Source organism: Scatophagus argus, chromosome 21 (genome assembly GCF_020382885.2).
Source record: "Scatophagus argus isolate fScaArg1 chromosome 21, fScaArg1.pri, whole genome shotgun sequence".
Taxonomy (NCBI): domain Eukaryota; kingdom Metazoa; phylum Chordata; class Actinopteri; family Scatophagidae; genus Scatophagus; species Scatophagus argus.
In genome coordinates this window covers 11682310-11700353 of record NC_058513.1, presented here as the reverse complement: position 1 = coordinate 11700353, position 18044 = coordinate 11682310, and the positions used below count along the sequence as shown (strand labels likewise).

Genomic DNA, 18044 nt, shown 5'->3' with positions numbered 1-18044 from the left:
CTTTGGGATAAGATGCCACTTGACCATTTAAGGCTTTGTATGCGAAGAGGAGTATTTTAAAGTCTATTCTGTATTTGTAGAGCCATCTAGAGACGCCAATACAGGAGAAATATCCCAGCCAATATGAGTTTTTGTCAGTATAAAAGAAGTTGAGTCTTTAAGTCTATAATGCTGCAGATCTCAAACATACAGATCCATTATCTATTGTGGTAACCTTTTCAAATGAAAGTAAACTGAGTTACACGTGCACTAAATGTTTCATGTGCTACGTGCATTCAAACTGTGACTTGATGTGTGAAAACAAAAAAGCGATTTTCTCTTTTGAAAACCCACTATGAACACGGAAGGGCTGGACAAACATGCAAAACAGGCTTAGTGTGAACTTTGTGAACTTACTTGCATACATGAGTCACAGTCATCGGCGGAAAATAATGCTATTAGATCTGTTAATGTGATATCACTGATTTCATTTTCACAACGAAAGGTTACCTTTACTGATCAAATATTCAAGAAAATAAAGGTTTGTACACTAAAAAAGAAAGGCAAGTTCGAGAAACTGTGAGCAAAGAGACTCAACAATAAGGTGCTGACTGCTAACCCCGCCCCCCCAAAAAAAGTGCAGCCAGAACATGGCAGCTAATTTGACATCAAAAACGGGAATGTGCTATTTGAACCATTAAAGCTTTAAATTAAATGATTAACAACAGAATGCGCTTTGCTAAACTGCTGTGATGCAATTAAAGCTGCTTTTTAAGAGTAATAAGCTCTGATTTTCATAGCAGGCTTATGTTTAACACTGAAATGTCTCGTGCTGTCCCAGTGGGAAGCACAACCAATCACACACCACACAGCATCACTAACTACATTCACAGTCACCAGTAATCTAAGTGTTTAACGGTGATCAAACAGTGCAGGATTACCCGCAGAAAGAGACCCAACGAACCTACTTCATGTAACTGCAAACACACCGACTGTATGCTGATCACGTTTTTGTATGATAACAGGATATCAGATCAGCTGAGACACATCTGAAAAACGGGGTCTGCGCAACAGTCGTCCACAACCGTGAGATGATCACTGGGGGCTGAATCAGAGACGCTTGAGAAGAAAGGAAAGAAAAGCAGCAGCAAAATGTTAATTTAATCATGATCATGATAATCTGCTAGCAGTTTTCTTTAAAATGAAGGGAAAAAAACTGCCTTGTGATTTGTAGTAACTGTAACTTCAAGAACAATGGCCTGCAGTCAGGGGCTGCCCTGCACAAACAGATGAGGACCCCTGCTAGTTGCCATGTCTGCTTAAAAATATAGGTCAACCAAATGAAAAAAACTGTGTTTTTTTTGTTTTGTTTTGTTTTAACAAATGTGGTTTGTCTTTTGGCTTCATTTAGATTGATTATAGCCAACCATCAGTGATGAAAATAACTAAATTGAGTTTTTTTCATGAGCACATGTCCTGCCAATTACCGAGGTCAACTTAATGTCCCTTCTATAATTAAGGAATAGATTGAATAATTCACAAGCTTAGAGCAACATACGTGATAACACTTTTTAATAATACAGACAGATTAGTGCCATATAAACACAGAAGGCAAGTGTGCATAAGGTTTGTATAAAAATGAAGAAAAGACAATGTTGTCCTGTCACCATCACGAATACAGTAACATAAAATCTTTCAGTAACAACACACAGAAATGTCAACGTTATATTTATTATGCTGCAAAAGAAATGCACTGGTTAATGTACATCTGATTAGCAGGAACGAGCGGTAAAGTGTGCTTGAATCGGCTCAGGTCATTATTATGGCGGGTGATTAAAAATGCATGTCAACGGCGATGAGGACGTTTTAGAATTTCACAGCTTCTAGCTTATACAGACGAAGGCCTTTTCCATTAAACGACTGCGATGTCTTCTCTTGATTTGTAAACGTTTGGCTGAACTGAGGGGGATCAGTTGAAATCAGGAAAGATTTTTATGCATCAGGTCATTTCGTGATGTTTTACATTTGACAAGGCAGGCTGCGGCACATTTTGTTCACAGGCAATACTGGTGGGTATTTCAATTAATTACCAAAAAGGCACAATCGTTCACTGACCACTAGATGTCCCTCGCTGCATGAGTCACTGATATCAGTGCACTGTCGTCAAATTATTATGGCAACCTGACATGTTTCTCACATAGCAGATGACCATTTTTAAAGGTTACATTTTGGCACAAAAATTCAATGTAGTTTTGTTGCTATTCTCTGTCACTGCAAACAGACCCGTTAAGCATTGCAGAAACATGTACAGAGACGAACTAGCAGGCTCCAATGTGTTTTCATACATGCTCATCAGTTAAACTCCTCTGTTGTTTGGTTCAGTAGTTAAACTGGATGTCTAGGTTGGTACTGGATGTCTACCATGCAGGCAAACATCATACTTGTGAAGAAGAACAACAACAGCTCAAAGTAAAGTTTGTGAAAAAGAGGAACTTCACATAATCACAATGACACGACTCCAGTTCCCACTCAAAAATCCAAGCCGGATCTTACTTCATACCAGGAGATGGAAACCTGGCCAAACTTAACAACACTCAGTGGCCAAAAAATGTAAATAACATAAGACATTATCTATTACACTTTGTTCCAAGCACTTTTTAGAAATCAAAACAATGTAAGATAGAGGGCTTTAATGGAGTTCGGCTCCGGGGAGAGAGAGAGACGGACAGAAAGCAGGGCTGAGAGGGCGGGGAGAGGAATGTGAGGAGCTGCTCTGCAGTGGATGAGAGGAAAACTCTTTCTCTTCTGCGTCACGTCATTGGATTACAACCACAGCTGGACAAAACATCTGAATTACTTCACTATTTAAGGCCAACCATTCAAAGAAACAGATCAGCAAGCAATTTAAAAAAAAACAAACAAACAAACAAAAGAAAACATAAAACACACACATACAAAGTGCATGAAAGCAGAGAATCATCCCAGTTTTTCTTCATTACTGTTTAACCCACTCCCTGGAATTGCTAAGTAACACACACTGAAGCTCTGTAAACGAAAATCGAGGGGAGAAAACCTGCCCTCACGTGGCAGCTTTAGCTGGAGTTCAGCAGGGCTTTGTTTAGAAGAAAACCCACGGGTGACGTGCCAAGGCAGGGAAGTCCCGCTATCTGTTATTCACAGTTGGCTTGATGGCAGTGGTGAAAGCTTTAAATTTGGCCCAAATGCATGGGAAAAATACGACAACTAAAGTGGAATACAATTCTGAGAGGGGCATAGCTCTCAACATTCATCAGAGAGATGAGAACAGACTTTCATCTTATAGTTAAGCTTCAATTTGAGTAGTGCAACACAAGACATGGAGCCAGACGACACTCACTCACTACACTAATATTTACTGATAAAACCTAACTGACTGATTACACTTACTCAGTACTCCATGGAATGAATAATTTGGAACAAGATCCAAGGAATTACCAAATCTCAGTAATGTATTCTGATTACAAACGACCAAATTTGAGGTCAGCTTTGAGGGGAGTTGAGGGGAAAGTGTTTCAAGTTAGTTTGCAAACAAATCTTTTTCTGACACATTTAATGAAAACAAAACCAAGGCTTGTTTGTTTGACACCACTCTTAAAGAGTACGTCTTAAATTTTGTCTATATAATTATCCATCCTTCTTTAACCCGTTAAAGAGTTTTATGAATAATATCCCAATTAGCTGCAGGAGACATTTCTTTTGGAAACTTCTCTCTGGCATGCTGCAGTATAATGAAGCACATATAATGCTGGCTACAATGCATGATGGGTAATCTTAATCAGGACAAGGTGTGATGACTGATGTGACGCAGCCCTATTTTTCTTTCACTCATAAGTCAAGGTTTAGGATAATTTCTTATATGTGTCATGATTACAAGCTCTGGTTTGAGGCTATTATAAATATCATGTTTGAGCTGTTGTTGAGTCGTCGTCATGGGTAACCTAAAAATGCGCTCGCTTCCAGAGTTAACAGCTGTCTGTAATCAGAATACATTATTCCCTATGTAATGTAATGGAATATATTTAATTTTTATTTCCAAACACAATTAGCCCCAGCAGCGACACGACACTTAGGACGTACTGCACCACAAAATCTTCATAAACATTCAAAAATACAGACAAACTCAAAGAACTCATGGCACCTTTCTTTTCTTTTTTTCTTTTTTTTTGAACGACAGGGAACTCATTGAGGATGTGCTTGAAAATATCATTCAAATAAACACTCTCACTCAATCTTTCTCTGCTTTGACTTCCTCTGTGGTCTCTTCTCCCTTCTTGTTGACGGCATCTTCAGTTTTTTCCACATTTTCTACTGGCTCAGGATCGGACTTTGGCTTCTCTTCCTCCGTCTTAGTTTCAGGAAGAAGGATGACTTTCCCGATGTTTTGGCGCTCGTGCATGCGCCTCATGGCATCCGCCACCTGAGAAAAGACAAGGGAGCAGAACGGATGCACATAATTGGTATTTTTTTCCCTCCTAAAACACAGTGCAGTGTCTATAATCACCAACTAGTCTCAAACTGTCAGCTGTTTGGTGTTGGGCAGGTAGAATAGAGCAATACATCTGAGCTTTTAAGCCTGAAATGATGCTGATGAGAGCAAAAACAGCGACACAATGAAAGAAGCCAAAATGCTGCATAGAGCTGATTAGAGCAGCTTTAAGAAAAGCGTGAAAAAAAGTTTCTTGAATCATAGATTAGACTGTTAGCATTTTTTACGTGTCTACTTTTGGGTTTCATTTCTATCATTTCAGCTTGTACATTTTTCACTATCTTGCTTTTTTAACATCTTCGGAAAATATTGGGAAATATGTGTCATCCCTTGAATTTAATATATCTTGAAGAACCATAAATAAATCAAATACATAAATAAAACAACAACCTTTGGTACACAATAGATAATCTCCTGGGGATAACAGCAACTGGGCCTGTTTAGCAGTTTTTGCTAATGACTGATCAGTCAAAATGACAACGAAGATTAATGAAAACAAAGACTATAAATGCTACCAGAAGTTAAATACTCTTCTATCGTTTTCTGCCTCAGTGATGGTCTCACGATCAAACTGACCTCCTCGAAGTGATGGCACGAGTCAATGCGGGGCTTGATCTTTCCCTGCCCGTAGAGCTCCAGCAGTTTGAACATAGTCCTGCTTATGAGCTCCTCATCGGTGATGTAGCCCAGGTGGAAGCCGCAGACGGCCTTGTTGGCCTGCATCAGTTTCAGCGTGCTGAGAGACAGCTGATTGTACCACATCTTCGCCATCGCCAGAAGGTTCTTCTTCTGGCCTGTCACACAATTAGCTGCACCTGGAACCACGACAGAACACACAGCGTTACACAATAACCATCTTGTACAAAATTCATTAATATGGAAATATAGTTCAATTTTCCAATTTTTTCCATCCTTCATTGAAGTATTATTAAAAAAAGCAAAGCATCTGAGTTTTGCAACTTGTAGACATGGAGCTAATTTAAACAACTGATACTGTTCTATAAGTAAAGTCATGTACCTCAAAGTTGTACTTAATTCATTTTTAATAAACTCATGCAAAACAGCATCATAACACATCATCACAGTTGGTTAGCATGCAAGTTAAAATAAAGCTAAAATACAAAAACATTAAGGCAGGCTCAACAAATCCATCAAAACATATTTTTTTTTTGTCCAAATGTCTTACCAAAGACTATAAGTGTGCCCAAAGGTTTCAGCAAACTAAAACCTTTTTGGGTGTCTGAACCACCGAGTGGGTCGAGGACAATGTCCACTCCTGCAGAGAGACAAACAGACTGAAGATAAGAAACTGTTTGTGTCTGCATGTCAACTTGATATTCAAGAAATGAAAGACACTGAAAGAATGAAAACATGAATTTTCCTGGCTAGACGAGAAAGACCCGTGCTTTACGTACTTAAACACTACAAGAAGTTGTGTGTTGTCTCACCCTTTGGGTTGATTTTACGGATTTCTTCCACGTAGTCTTTGGTGCGGTAGTCGATGGGGTGAGTTACCCCACCCTGGGCAATGGTCTCGTGTTTGGAGGCTGACGCTGTGCCAAAAACGGTCACGTCTTGCACGGTCTGACACAGCTGAGTAGCGGCGATACCAACACCACCTGCAGATGTGCAAACCAGCAGCACAAAGACAAATGACAACGGCAGCGGCTGCAGGTGTTCCGCTTTTCACCGTAAAGCCTTGCAAGCTCGGTGTGATTCTTCTCTGAAACACGCTGTGATTCAGTCATTAAAGAACAAATGGCTTTAAAGTCTGTGTGAGCACAGTGCTGATCTAATAGAAAGAATCAGTGAATAAAGCTGCTTCCTGGCTGACTCATATCTTTACTGAGCAAAACCTTTTAACTCATAAAACCTTCATCAGTGATGTGTTTTATTGGAGAAGAATGTAGAAAATGTAAGAATACTGATTTCACCTGAAATAATCTTAATGATAACAATTTTTATAACGATGCAGTTCAATATGTCACATGTAAGCTACACTATATAGACAAAAGTATCCAGACAAACCTCTTCATAGGAGTGTATAACAGGGATTGGGCTCAGCCCCTTACTTCCAGTGAAGGGAAATCTTAATAATCTTAATAATGAAGAAATTCCAAGATGCTGTGGAGAGCCTTCCTACAAGAGTGAAAGCTGTTATAGCTGCAAAGCTGTCTATGTTTTTAGAAGACAATGTCATTAAGGCCCTGTTGGTGTAAACGTCTTACCATCCACCATAACTAAAATACCAAAACACGCAAGCAGATTTTAATACAAAATTCTTGTGATCTTATGAAATCTATGAATTTGTATTAATGTTATGAACTGACACACAAACCCACAGATTTTATTTTATTAGGAGACAGAGGGTGTTTTGAACCATTTTTCCTGATCATTTGAAACTGAAATATCTTGCTGTATTGATATTTGTGGATTGTAGTTGGTGTGCAGGTGTACATACAAAAATCTGTCCAAAAAAAGTCTTGGAAATGTCAGTTAAACAGCCTTAACTCCACTCATTCAGCAGTGTCTCACTCATTTGAAATTGTGCAGCCAAAAACTTTTGAAACTTAATTTAAAATTCTAGTGGAGACACCAAACTCTACAAAGATAGAAATTATGCGCAGCTGAATTGGGGGGAAAACATGAATAAAATGATGCAGAAAAAAATAATATTTCCACTCGATGGAACATGCAGCCACCTAAACATAATTTAGTGTAGGGACATGACAGGAGATATACAGAATATGTGTTACCGTCAGACAGTCAGAATGAAAATATTCTTCCACCTCTGAGATACTTAAGGGAAATTAAGAGGGGAAACTGGATTTTATGCGGTTAAATGGTCACACATGTAAGGGAAATTAAACATGAACGGTGCTGGGATTAATCTCATTTCTAACAAGACACCTTGGAAGGCCGAGAAAGAAAGAGCTGAAATCGCAGACAGCGATTTCTGCTCTCTTTGGTCTGGTCCCATTTAACAGTGAAAGGTTTCTCACAATCACGGCTCACCAGTAATCCTCCCTGCCCTCTTCATCACCCTGGCCTCATGTGGCTGATTCATACAGGTCAGCTGACAGCCACCCGCCCACTCAACACCGAAGCGTGGCCTTTGAGAGGGGGGATGAAGGGCACTAAAGCATGCTGGTGGATGCTGACAGGAGCTGCCTGCATACTTGACTTACAGAATGGTGGATATAAATATTGAGTTGTCTGAGTTAACGGAGCTTTAACACCTTTTAAACATTTAATGCTGAATTCAGCATTTACTTATAAGTAACTAACAAAACTAACAAATCTCAGTCCTACTGGTCATCATTATATGCTCATAATTACTCATCGCCCGTCTGAAAGGTTTCGTGGTCGTCCCTGCTGCTTAGGTTCAAATATTGCTAGAACACAGCACGAAAAGGTGAAGGCAATGAAAGATCAATCGGGAATTTAATCTGATTTTTAGCTAAAACAACAATGTGGCCAAATGTTCATTCTTGAGTTCATTCTTGACCTTGCAACAGCAGTCGATAAAACAATCCCACTACAAGCTCCACTCAGTAGCTGTTCTGGAGCTTTCAGTCATATCTCAAGGTCTCCATCAGTACGAGGGCTGCAACTAACGACTATTTTCATCATGGATTAATGTGCTTTTTATTGGAACAACTAATGGATTGATTGTATAGTCTATAAAATGTCACAAAATTGCAGTGAATTCACAATTTATCACAATTTCCAAGAGACCAAAGTGACGCCTTCAAATTGCTTCTTTTGTCTGGCCAACAGACCAAAACCTTAAGACTTTTCATTTACTGTCAGATATTTTTGCTTGAAAAAAAAATAAAAATAAAATATAGTGGCTAATTTTCTTTCAACTAACCAATTTACTGACTAAGTGTTACAGCTCCGTCATGTACAATGTCATTGTAGACGTCCACTTCATATTTTTACCTGAACCAAAGCTGAGGCTCAAATTTCACTGATAACCTCAGAAACAGTACTTGACCCATCTGATTACTGATAGGTGTACAGCACTGTGTCACTGCCGTCACTTATTTCTAGTCACATCCAGTTCAAACCAGCGAGAAAAGCCCAGAGGAAAACAAAAATAATGTAAAATAACAAAAATACGGAATAACTAAAACTGGATTCTATTGCTCATAGTGCAAAGCAAATGTGTTTTCACGACCTTTTAAAAGATGCTCATCAACTGGTTCCATCCTGCTGCAGTTAATGTAACACTACTGGGACCCTGCTTATTTAAACACCTGTATACACGACCCTCTCCAGTAAATGAGCCGTAATTACTTGTTATGGTGTTGAAACCCCTTTTTAAAATGTCAGGTGTTGCCAAGGCAACTGTGTTTGATAATGACACCATTTTATGAATAAGTTGTTGCAAGGCCAACACACACACACACACATATACACACAAAATATATCTTCACCTACGACCTGCGGTCTCTAGGCTGGTAATTTGTCGAAGCGGAAATGTGGCTGCATTCAGAGAAGCGATTAGTGACCTGGAGTGACTGTCTGCTGGACTGCCTGTCCAATCCGTGCAACACAGAGATGAATCATGTTTTAAAAACACAATTCTGGTTCATTTCTTGTAATTGCCTCCTGCATGAAATGTTAGAAATGCATCACCTTTTTCATTCGTCCATGGGGACACCTTCACAGTTCGAAGGTTACAAAACAAAGAAGTGTCACATTCTTACATTTCAGGATCTGTAATCAATAAAGTTTTTCTCTTTCCTTTCTACTTGTTAAATGGCTTAAAGCGGTCAAAGTATCACAGCTGTCGATTTATTATCTGTGGATCGTCGGTCTGGTTAATCGGTTAATGGCTGCAGCACTAAATGGCATCGATTCTGTTTGCTCATCATGGGCAAAATGATGCAGTATTCAAAATAACACTAACTTCAATAGGTTTTCAGTATGCAATGTGTGTGTGTGTGTGTGTGTGTCCTACCTGCTGCCATGTGGATGAGGACGCTCTTCCCCGGCCTCACGTTGGCCATCTCAAACAGCATCATGTAGGCAGTGATGTAGTTAACGGGAAGAGCAGCACCTTCCTCAAAGCTCATCTGCTCGGGCATGGGGAAGGTGCGGCTGGCCGGCATAACGACTACTTCCTGCCACAAGCCATGGCGGCTCAACATGATGACACGATCCCCCACCTGGCGAAGGACAGAAGAAGAGAGGGAGGATGGACACAAGCAAATTAGTAAGGGAATCCTTTAATGTCCTACTGTCAAAGTGAAGTACTTCATAAACAGCAGCAGGAACACTGACAAACAACTTGATAAACATACACTATGTAGACAAAAGTATTGGGATGGGGCTGTTTATCAGGGACTGGGTCAGTTCAGGGTGTACCCTGCCTCTCGCCCACAGCCAGCTGGGATAGGCTCCAGGTCCCCCGCGACCCTGACAGATTAGCTGTATAGAAAACGGATGGATGGATGGATGGATGGATGGATGGGTTACGGGGGGCAACAGTCTGATGAAAGCCCTTTTCTTTTACAAGGTGCAAGGGAAGACAGTCATTGTGTGAACATCGAATAAATAACTGAGGGATTTCGTCTGTCCCCACCACTTTGCTCTTGTCCTGAGTTTTGGACACCGGAGATGTTTTTTTCCACTCACACAGTGCATCCAGTGATGTCAGATGTGAAACTGAGGTCAGACAGGAAGTCATCTGATATATCTGTGTTGTTGAATGACACAAGGACCAGTTATTATGCTCCTGATCTGCTGTGTCAACATTCACATTCATCCTTATAAAGGAATGACTTCACTGTGGAAACCATGTGAGATTTGGCAAGTAACTCAGAGATTACAGACTCATAGGGACTACATCTTATGCTGAAACTATGGCAGATTCACACATCACACACTATGGCAGATTCACACATCTTGATTCATTTGTTGTTTGGCTTCGGAAAAGCCCAGAAATTTTTGTCCTTGCAACCAACTCAAATCTTGCTATGTGCACTTAAGAAAAGATTTCACAAAAGCTGCTGAATGCGCCTGCACTGTTTCTTTTCATATGAACTCAGACAAAAGGGCTTACGGAGGGAAATGCCACTCTCGCTTAGTGCGCTGCTGTTATTAAAGTATCACCAATGTTGCGAAACTTGCCATAAAAAGTGAAGGGCACAGGAAAGAAGTGTGATCTGATTGAGAATGCTGCACTGCTTCCTGTTGAAGCAGCCTCCAGAGCTCTGAGCCACACCCACTTCCTGCTTCACACAAACTGATGACAATAGACAGATGACAGACGCACACACAAATATTTATGCGTCCACGGACGGTAAAAGCAGTCTGTTGCAGCGAGATAACTCCTGTATCTTCAGTTTTCATGCTTCAGCTTTCCACCTCAGATGAAATGCGCCTTTTGGGCTCGATTGTGTTTCTCAACCCTTGTGGTTATGAAATACTTTCAAACTCCGACTGCATGACCCCAAAGATGCATGACAGAGAAAAGGCTGAGCTCAGTTCCTGGACAGCTGACAGGAAGGTGTTTGAAGTTTGTTTGGAAACCTTCTGTTTATTTGAATCACAGGCAAAAGTAGACACTTCTCAATAGCAGACAGCAAGAGCATTTGTTTGTTGTTTTACAGTACGTAAACATGCAGATGGGCCGTAGTGGTAGAAGTACTCAACAGTCCGATCTCTTATTTAAGTACAACTACCATAATGTAAAAACATTACTGCAAGTAAAAGTTCTGCATCCAAAAGGCGAATCATCAGCAAAACGCACTGAGAATATCTGAAGCAAAAGTACATTTTTTCCCTGCGAGTGAAATATTATTATGCATTAAAGTGCTATATTGTTACTTATACTGATGCAAACGTACAAACAGCATTTCTCTGTTGTTGCTGTTGACTGCTGCACAGTCACACAATAAAGCCGAGCGGTCAGGAAATGATTAATGAGGCCGGAAAGACGTTTTTAATCATTTTTTAAAACGACTTTTCTTTAATCTGTTTCGTGCTATCTGTAAAATATTGAATAATTCAGGGCCTCAAACACAAATTTATTCTCACAGACAGCTGATTTTGGTTTTTGTAGGAGGGTTCAAGCCAAAAAAAGTTGGGACCGACTGGTTGGATCTTTAATTTTATAAGCTTTTCTAATTTCATTTCAGTTAAAATCTCTTTATGCAAAACTACTACTAACTACAGCTGTCATTTCAATGTAGTGGTGGAGAAAGTAGCAGAACATGGAAATATCCACATTAAGTACAAGTAGCTCAATAATGTACTTAAAGTACAGTACCAGAGTAAATGCATTCAGTTAATTTCCGCCTCTGCAGATGGATTATTCATAATCCATTCATTCTAAATCAATAAAAGGTGCAGCCTTTAATTAACCAGACGGCATGTAACGTACAGAGCTGAACACAGAACACGCGGCCACACATCCTCTCACAGACATTAATTTGAGTTTATTTGCAGAACAGATGGCGTATTTTTCCTTCACAGCGGCCGGTTGGAACAGCTTTACACAGGAACAACTGCTCCGATCTTTTCCAAAACGTCAGTCAAGTTGCGCCGGCGTAATCACTGACTGTCTGTGTATTTTATCTAGAAACATCTGTAATGAAGTAACGCTGGATGTGAAATCTGGAAAGGGCGAACTGTAAACGGGATCCTACACATCTGCTCTTACTGAAAAAACAGCCACGCCCTCGTGTCCTCGCGGCCCCAGCCGAGACCACGTCCCTTCATGTCATTACTGCAGGTTCTTACCCTAACCTCGCCAATCACAATGAATTCCTGCTTCACCGTTTCAGTGCCTAAACATTTTAAACTCTCTGACTTATCCTTGTTGAGAGCTTTAATTTGACAGACTTCTTCCTGCAGCTGGGGTTTTGTGGTGTTTCCTTACACACAGGAGGTGCTGGAACGAACTACTCCCTCTATAGGCTTCCTGCTCTCCGAAGGATCGAGGGAGGAATGAGAGGAGGGGAGGTAGAGGAGGAGGAGGAGAGGAAACTGCATGCTGATGCAAAGGGTCGGGGAGGAGCTTCAGTCATACTTACAAAACACACATGGAAAACTTAATAGAAAAAAAAGTTGTGTCTGACTGAAGGAAAACTGACCTCTGACCCCAAAGTATCCCATTTAGCTGAACGGGTGAGCTAACAAAGCACCTGAGCACTTCAAGGCTTTCACTCTACAGCTGAATATGACTGTTGTATCTCATGTTTGTGCTTAATATGATCAAGTTCACACTCAGAGTGGTTAAACATGGGAACTAGCAGCAACCTTTTGAAACAAGTCCCGACAACTGAATGGAGTCCTATGCAAATGAGCTTGTCGGTGTGCCTATGGATGCACATGGCCCCAGTTTAACATGGCATATGACTCTTCCAACAATCTGGCTGAAGAAGATTTTTATCTGGTTTTCTCAATTTGCAACTGCATTTCCTCTCCAGGTAGCCAGAAAAGAAAACTACTTGTATCTTTTCCTGCACGGAAACATTTTCTTTTAAACATAGTGGAACTGACATCAATATGCCAACAGAACTGATAATAACGCAAAGAAGGATACAACTTGGCAACTGGGGTGTTAGGAGAGCCTGAGGATCCTGGAAAGTGTTTTTAAGCAATCGTCTGGGTATTTTTGGGAAAATCACATGCATATTTCTGTAGTGCAAGTTAATAAATGATAGGCACAAACTAGGATGCACACTGATTAACTGGGCAAAGTCCTTGAATGTTTCATTTCTTTCAAAAGCACTGATGAAAATAGCAAATTGTGATCTTAAGCCAAATTTTGGAAGAAAATGAGGGGAAAAAAACATCAGCGTTCTTCTCTGAATTCTGCCTGGGAGAAATAATCTCTGGCTGAGATTTGCATGCAAAGCAGTTAACATAACTCTCAGGACTCCCCTCATACAGCTAAAAAGTGCTGTAACTCATTCGGATGTGAATATTTTCCATCTTACATATTCATGATTGTACGCGCACAGAAGATAAGCGACCTCCAGTTCAGAACCACAACAACAAACTTAAAACATTCTCCTTTCTTTTATTCTTCATACCAGCACAAGTAAACAAATGCGAGCCTCCAAGTGAAAACTGGAGAGTTTTTTGCATAAGCGGTGACAAGAAGTCAGAAGGTTGCTGGCTGGCAGGATGAGTCACTATGGATTTATCCATGATATGCTGCTGTTAAAAATACAGCATAACCAGTGCAGCCTCAGGCCTGTGGATGCTCTGGGATCAGCTTTGCAATATCTCAGGAAAATGTGCTTTACCTGCAGGGGACAGGTATCTGCAGGCTTCAAACACATCTGCACCTGACGGGATTTAAATCACAAGCGCTCACAAACAGCAGCATCAGGTGTTAGCTACCATTTCCCACTCTGTAAGGACCCTTAGAAAGCAGAAAATAGCATAAATCAATTAATTAAGGATCTCTCTCACAGATATGGGCAGATATCGGCAAGATGGCTGATTTTGTGAATTTTAAAGAGGCAGCTTATAAATATTGCTGCCTCTACACTCCATACAACTTGAGCTTTGGAAAGCTCTTATCAAGGAGAGCGTAGACGTACTCCTGTGCTGCGGAGACGAATGTAAAAACACCTCAAGGGCACGCTGTAAATCAAACACCGCGACTATTCGCGGTGCCAGAATGTTTTGCAGCATGAAAGCCTCTTTCCTCTTTTGTTTAAATGAAGGCACCACATCACATTGCATGACATTAAGCTGAGGGAGGTTATTTATGAAGGGTTTCTGCTTTTTTCATGCTGAGCACGAGTGTTTTAACACAGGAAAATTCCTTTGTGCACAGACATCAGCTCCAGCCTCTCAACTGTGAGGAATTTCTGCTTTTCTGTGTAGTACATCATTGACATTTTGAATAGTTTAAATAACAATTTAATGTGTCATGTCATTACCTCCCCCACAAGACTCTTTATAGACCAAACACTGACTGACTAACCTACAAACTGACCTTTAGATTAATGGATAATAAGAATAATCTTTTGACATTGCCTGGCATTGTCCATTGCAATTGTATGTCACCTTAATATTTTGGCCACGTTTTGTGCCACAAAAGCTCATAACTCAACTTTAATCACTATGCCCCCCTCACTTAGATATGACAAGTGCTTATTAAAGTACTATACTTCAAATAAACCTTGAGGTATTGGCTGCCCTTTACCACTTTCTGCCATTTAAGCCTAAAAGTTTACAGATTTTCGTGATGCCTCTACAACTTTCCCAAAAGAAATAACGCATCTAATCTGCTTCAGTGTTTGGAGAAGATTAGTAGCGACCAGGAAGGAGAACAAATGCACCACCGAGGACCAACAGGATGCAGATTTTCACTTTACACAAACACTTGTATGAGGGCTCAGCTGGTGGAGGTTTTAATCCACAGCACATGACTGGACATTGTTCACGAGCGCAGAGGTGTTCAGTGGGTGTGGGTGCACACAGCAGGCCTGTACTCACTTTCCGATCCTCCACATCCTCCCCGACTGCTTCAATGACCCCGGAGCCCTCCATCCCCATGGTGACAGGCGGGGCGGGCAGCAGGTCGTACAGCCCCTGCCTGCCCAGCAGTTCGGCGAAGTTCAGCCCGCACGCCTTAACGCGCACCAGGACCTCCCCCGCCTTCAGCTGCGGCTCGCCCTGCGTCTTCACCTGCAGCTTGATTTTGTCGTAGCCCCCGTGCCCAGTCAGGACCAGAGCCCTGAAGGAGAGCGACTTCCTCTCGGCTTCGGGGCTGCCTCCCGACCCCTGCGGTGCATTAGCAGCAGCCGGCGGAGGCTCGTCGGGCTTCTTCTCCTGCTCAGGTTGTTGCTGCTGAGTTGGAGCTTCTTCTCCAGACATGATAAACACTCGTGATGCGCGCCCCTTCTAGGTGTTCGGTCCACAGCAACAGTTCAGCCTGCCTGGGTGTTTCTTTTGAAAAATGAACTAATGTTTCTCTTTAAAAAATAAAACAAGTGTCCGTCACTTGAGACAGTCGTATATTTTGGAGAAAAAATTAGATTACTGCTGCGTGGTTTCCTGTGTGTGCGCTCTGCTCAACAAGTGACCAATGTCAAGACAGACGCAGTTAGAACATCATTTCCGGTTGGGTTTTTCCCACAATAAAGCACATCACTATTTTATTTTTTTAAGTAGTTTTTAATAGTTTTAAAAATATATATGATTAAATAGAAAAAAATAATAACATAAATAAAAAATAAAACAAAAATCATGTAATGGTTTTATACAGACACCAATGTGAAACAAGCAAACAAACAAGAAGAAATGACAGCTAAAATTAGATTTTATTAATAAAACATACATGATTAATTATTTATTATCAAAATCAGTAGGAGTGCCTTGAGGATGTGAAGTCGGCCTATTTGCTTTTGAACATTTATAAGAACAAATCAAATTTATATGACATTTTTTTGGGGTACTCATGGATGTTTTAAATTGAACGTTTTTATCTGAATTGACATAAAGCAGACCTCAAATGCCAGCCTCAGTGTCACATTTAGATGTCACCTGCACATGCTCATTAGGATGAGCCATGATAAACTGTAATCATGTTTCCGTCTATTTACAGAAGCCAGCCTGCTCAATATTCATTCTGGGTAGGATAACAGTCAAATATACTGATTTTATTTTAGAGCTTGAAAAGGCTTTTATTTGAATGCTTGAATCTTCTAACTTCCGGTATTTTGCTGCACCTGCTTGTGACTGACTTGACGCAGCTGAAAAAGTGACCGATCCGTTTTGTTGGCCAAACGTGAGTCAGAGAGCTGTGGAGAGCCTCAAAACCCGGAAACTGGATTCCCTGGAAGGATCACAGCTGGAGGGAATAACGAGCAGCTAGACAAGTTATGTTCCTCTGGTGCATACAGGTGTGGATAAATCACCTTCTCCAACTGTTGACTGTTATAGTAGCCTAAAACAATCTAATGAAATCACCACTTTTTGTAAACAACACAAACATCACCAAATATAGGCATTTAGTCAATTTCCCAAATATGGGAGCCAATCAGTTGAGTTTATCCTCTACGTCCCCATGAAAGTTGAACATTTATTAGTTGTTTATGACAAATGCAAGACTACAAATTTCTATAAAGCGATGCTGAAATGTGTAATTCTAACAGAAAAATAATCAGGGCCTTGACATAAGGAGTAACAATATTTAAAGCTTCCTTCATGATGGCACTTACTTGTTTCAGTCACCCACACACATACGCACACTTACAGATTACTGCAGTCTGCAACTGGAAATGCTTTCTCATCTCGGTTGCAGAGTCTGTCAGACAGGAAGTGATCGGGTGCTGAGGAATACATAGACGTGTTTTTAAAAGGTGTAGACATATATACATATATTTTAATATGTAAAGCTGCACAAGGTCATAAGTTGCAGTTTTACTGAACTGAAACACATCAGCTTATACACGCACACAGACTACACACTCATCACACCAGCTGCTACAAGCATGGTGGGTGTGAGGGAAATGAATGCTGTCAGATGTCATACTCAGGCTGCTTTTCAGTGCACAATGTGACCACCGCTTACAGTTGGTGAGTAGATGTTGTGCGTGCTTGTCAGTCACATTATTGTCTCAAACCTCTGAGCCACGGCACTCATAATAATGATGTGACATATTTTGCTATTTTAGCCACATTTTCCTCAGAAAAAAAGTGTAGCAGATGAGTCTCTAAACTTCCTGTGAATTAATTTAAAAATCTGTATGTCTGCTATCCATGGAGTTACACTTTTGAACACATTTATGTGTTGTAAAAGCTCAAATATAACCTACATGTAAAAGAAATGTACAATAAAAGAGGCAGCGGAGGCAGTGTTGAGGTAGTAGTACTTTAAGTATTTCCATTTTCTGCTACATTTATTAATCACTTGTTACTATGCAGTTTACTATGCAGTTTTTATACACAAATCCTGTGATGATCTTAAATGAAAGACAATCAGCAAACTGTGTGGGCTTTCATTGACACTTGCAATGTAGCCTGCGTGAAATAAATTGCCAGCTTCAGTTTGACCAGCAGATGGCGCTAAAAGACCCGTCACAGGTTAGCTCCGCTGCGTCGAGCCAGCTCTCTTTCTATTACACGGTATACACCTGTAATGAAGTGAGTAGTTAAATGACAGATGAAAGTGTGGGAAACTATTCGCATATACGAAGTGTAAATGAATCGTCTATTGCGTCTACTGGTGCGACACTCGGCTCCTGCAATAATATAGCGTTTACGAGACTGTAATGGAGGTTTAAATATGCTATAAAACACGTCACGTTTGATTTTCACCAATACGATCACTTGAATCAACGGGGTATAGCTTCAGATGACTTACAAAAAGCGGGTAATGAATTTACGCAGAGTTTTCAAGTCAATAAACTAGAAAACACTTACATTTCGCTAAGATAGCCAGACACAACCAGAGGCAGACCGGATGTGCGAGATTTGGGCTTCAAAGTAAAAGCACAATAAATATCAAGCTGATAATAACAATAATAATAACAATATCATTAATAATATACTATATGTG

The 18044-nt window shown here is 40.5% G+C and overlaps 1 protein-coding gene across 1 annotated transcript; it reads right to left on the bottom strand.

Annotated features, from left to right (window-relative positions):
* Nucleotides 1-1534: 1534 nt before the first annotated feature.
* LOC124052724 (synaptic vesicle membrane protein VAT-1 homolog) lies at nucleotides 1535-15585 on the bottom strand. Its single transcript, XM_046377303.1, has 6 exons — nucleotides 14978-15585; nucleotides 9474-9681; nucleotides 5953-6123; nucleotides 5691-5780; nucleotides 5081-5319; nucleotides 1535-4435 (listed from the first exon to the last, which is right to left on the bottom strand). The coding sequence occupies exons 1-6, from the start codon at nucleotides 15356-15358 to the stop codon at nucleotides 4244-4246; spliced, it is 1281 nt and encodes a 426-aa protein (XP_046233259.1). The 5' UTR covers nucleotides 15359-15585; the 3' UTR covers nucleotides 1535-4243.
* Between the last annotated feature and the right edge of the window lie 2459 nt (nucleotides 15586-18044).

Bases quoted from the DNA above. Each gene is read 5' to 3' on its own strand.
- LOC124052724 (XM_046377303.1), bottom strand. From the start codon at position 15,358: ATGTCTGGAGAAGAAGCTCCAACTCAGCAGCAACAACCTGAGCAGGAG. The intron at 6,124-9,473 runs GTAGGACACACA...GCACATCTGCAG, and splicing joins CCTCATCCACATGGCAGCAG to GTGGTGTTGGTATCGCCGCT. The intron at 4,436-5,080 runs GTCAGTTTGATC...GTCTTTTCTCAG, and splicing joins CGTGCCATCACTTCGAGGAG to GTGGCGGATGCCATGAGGCG.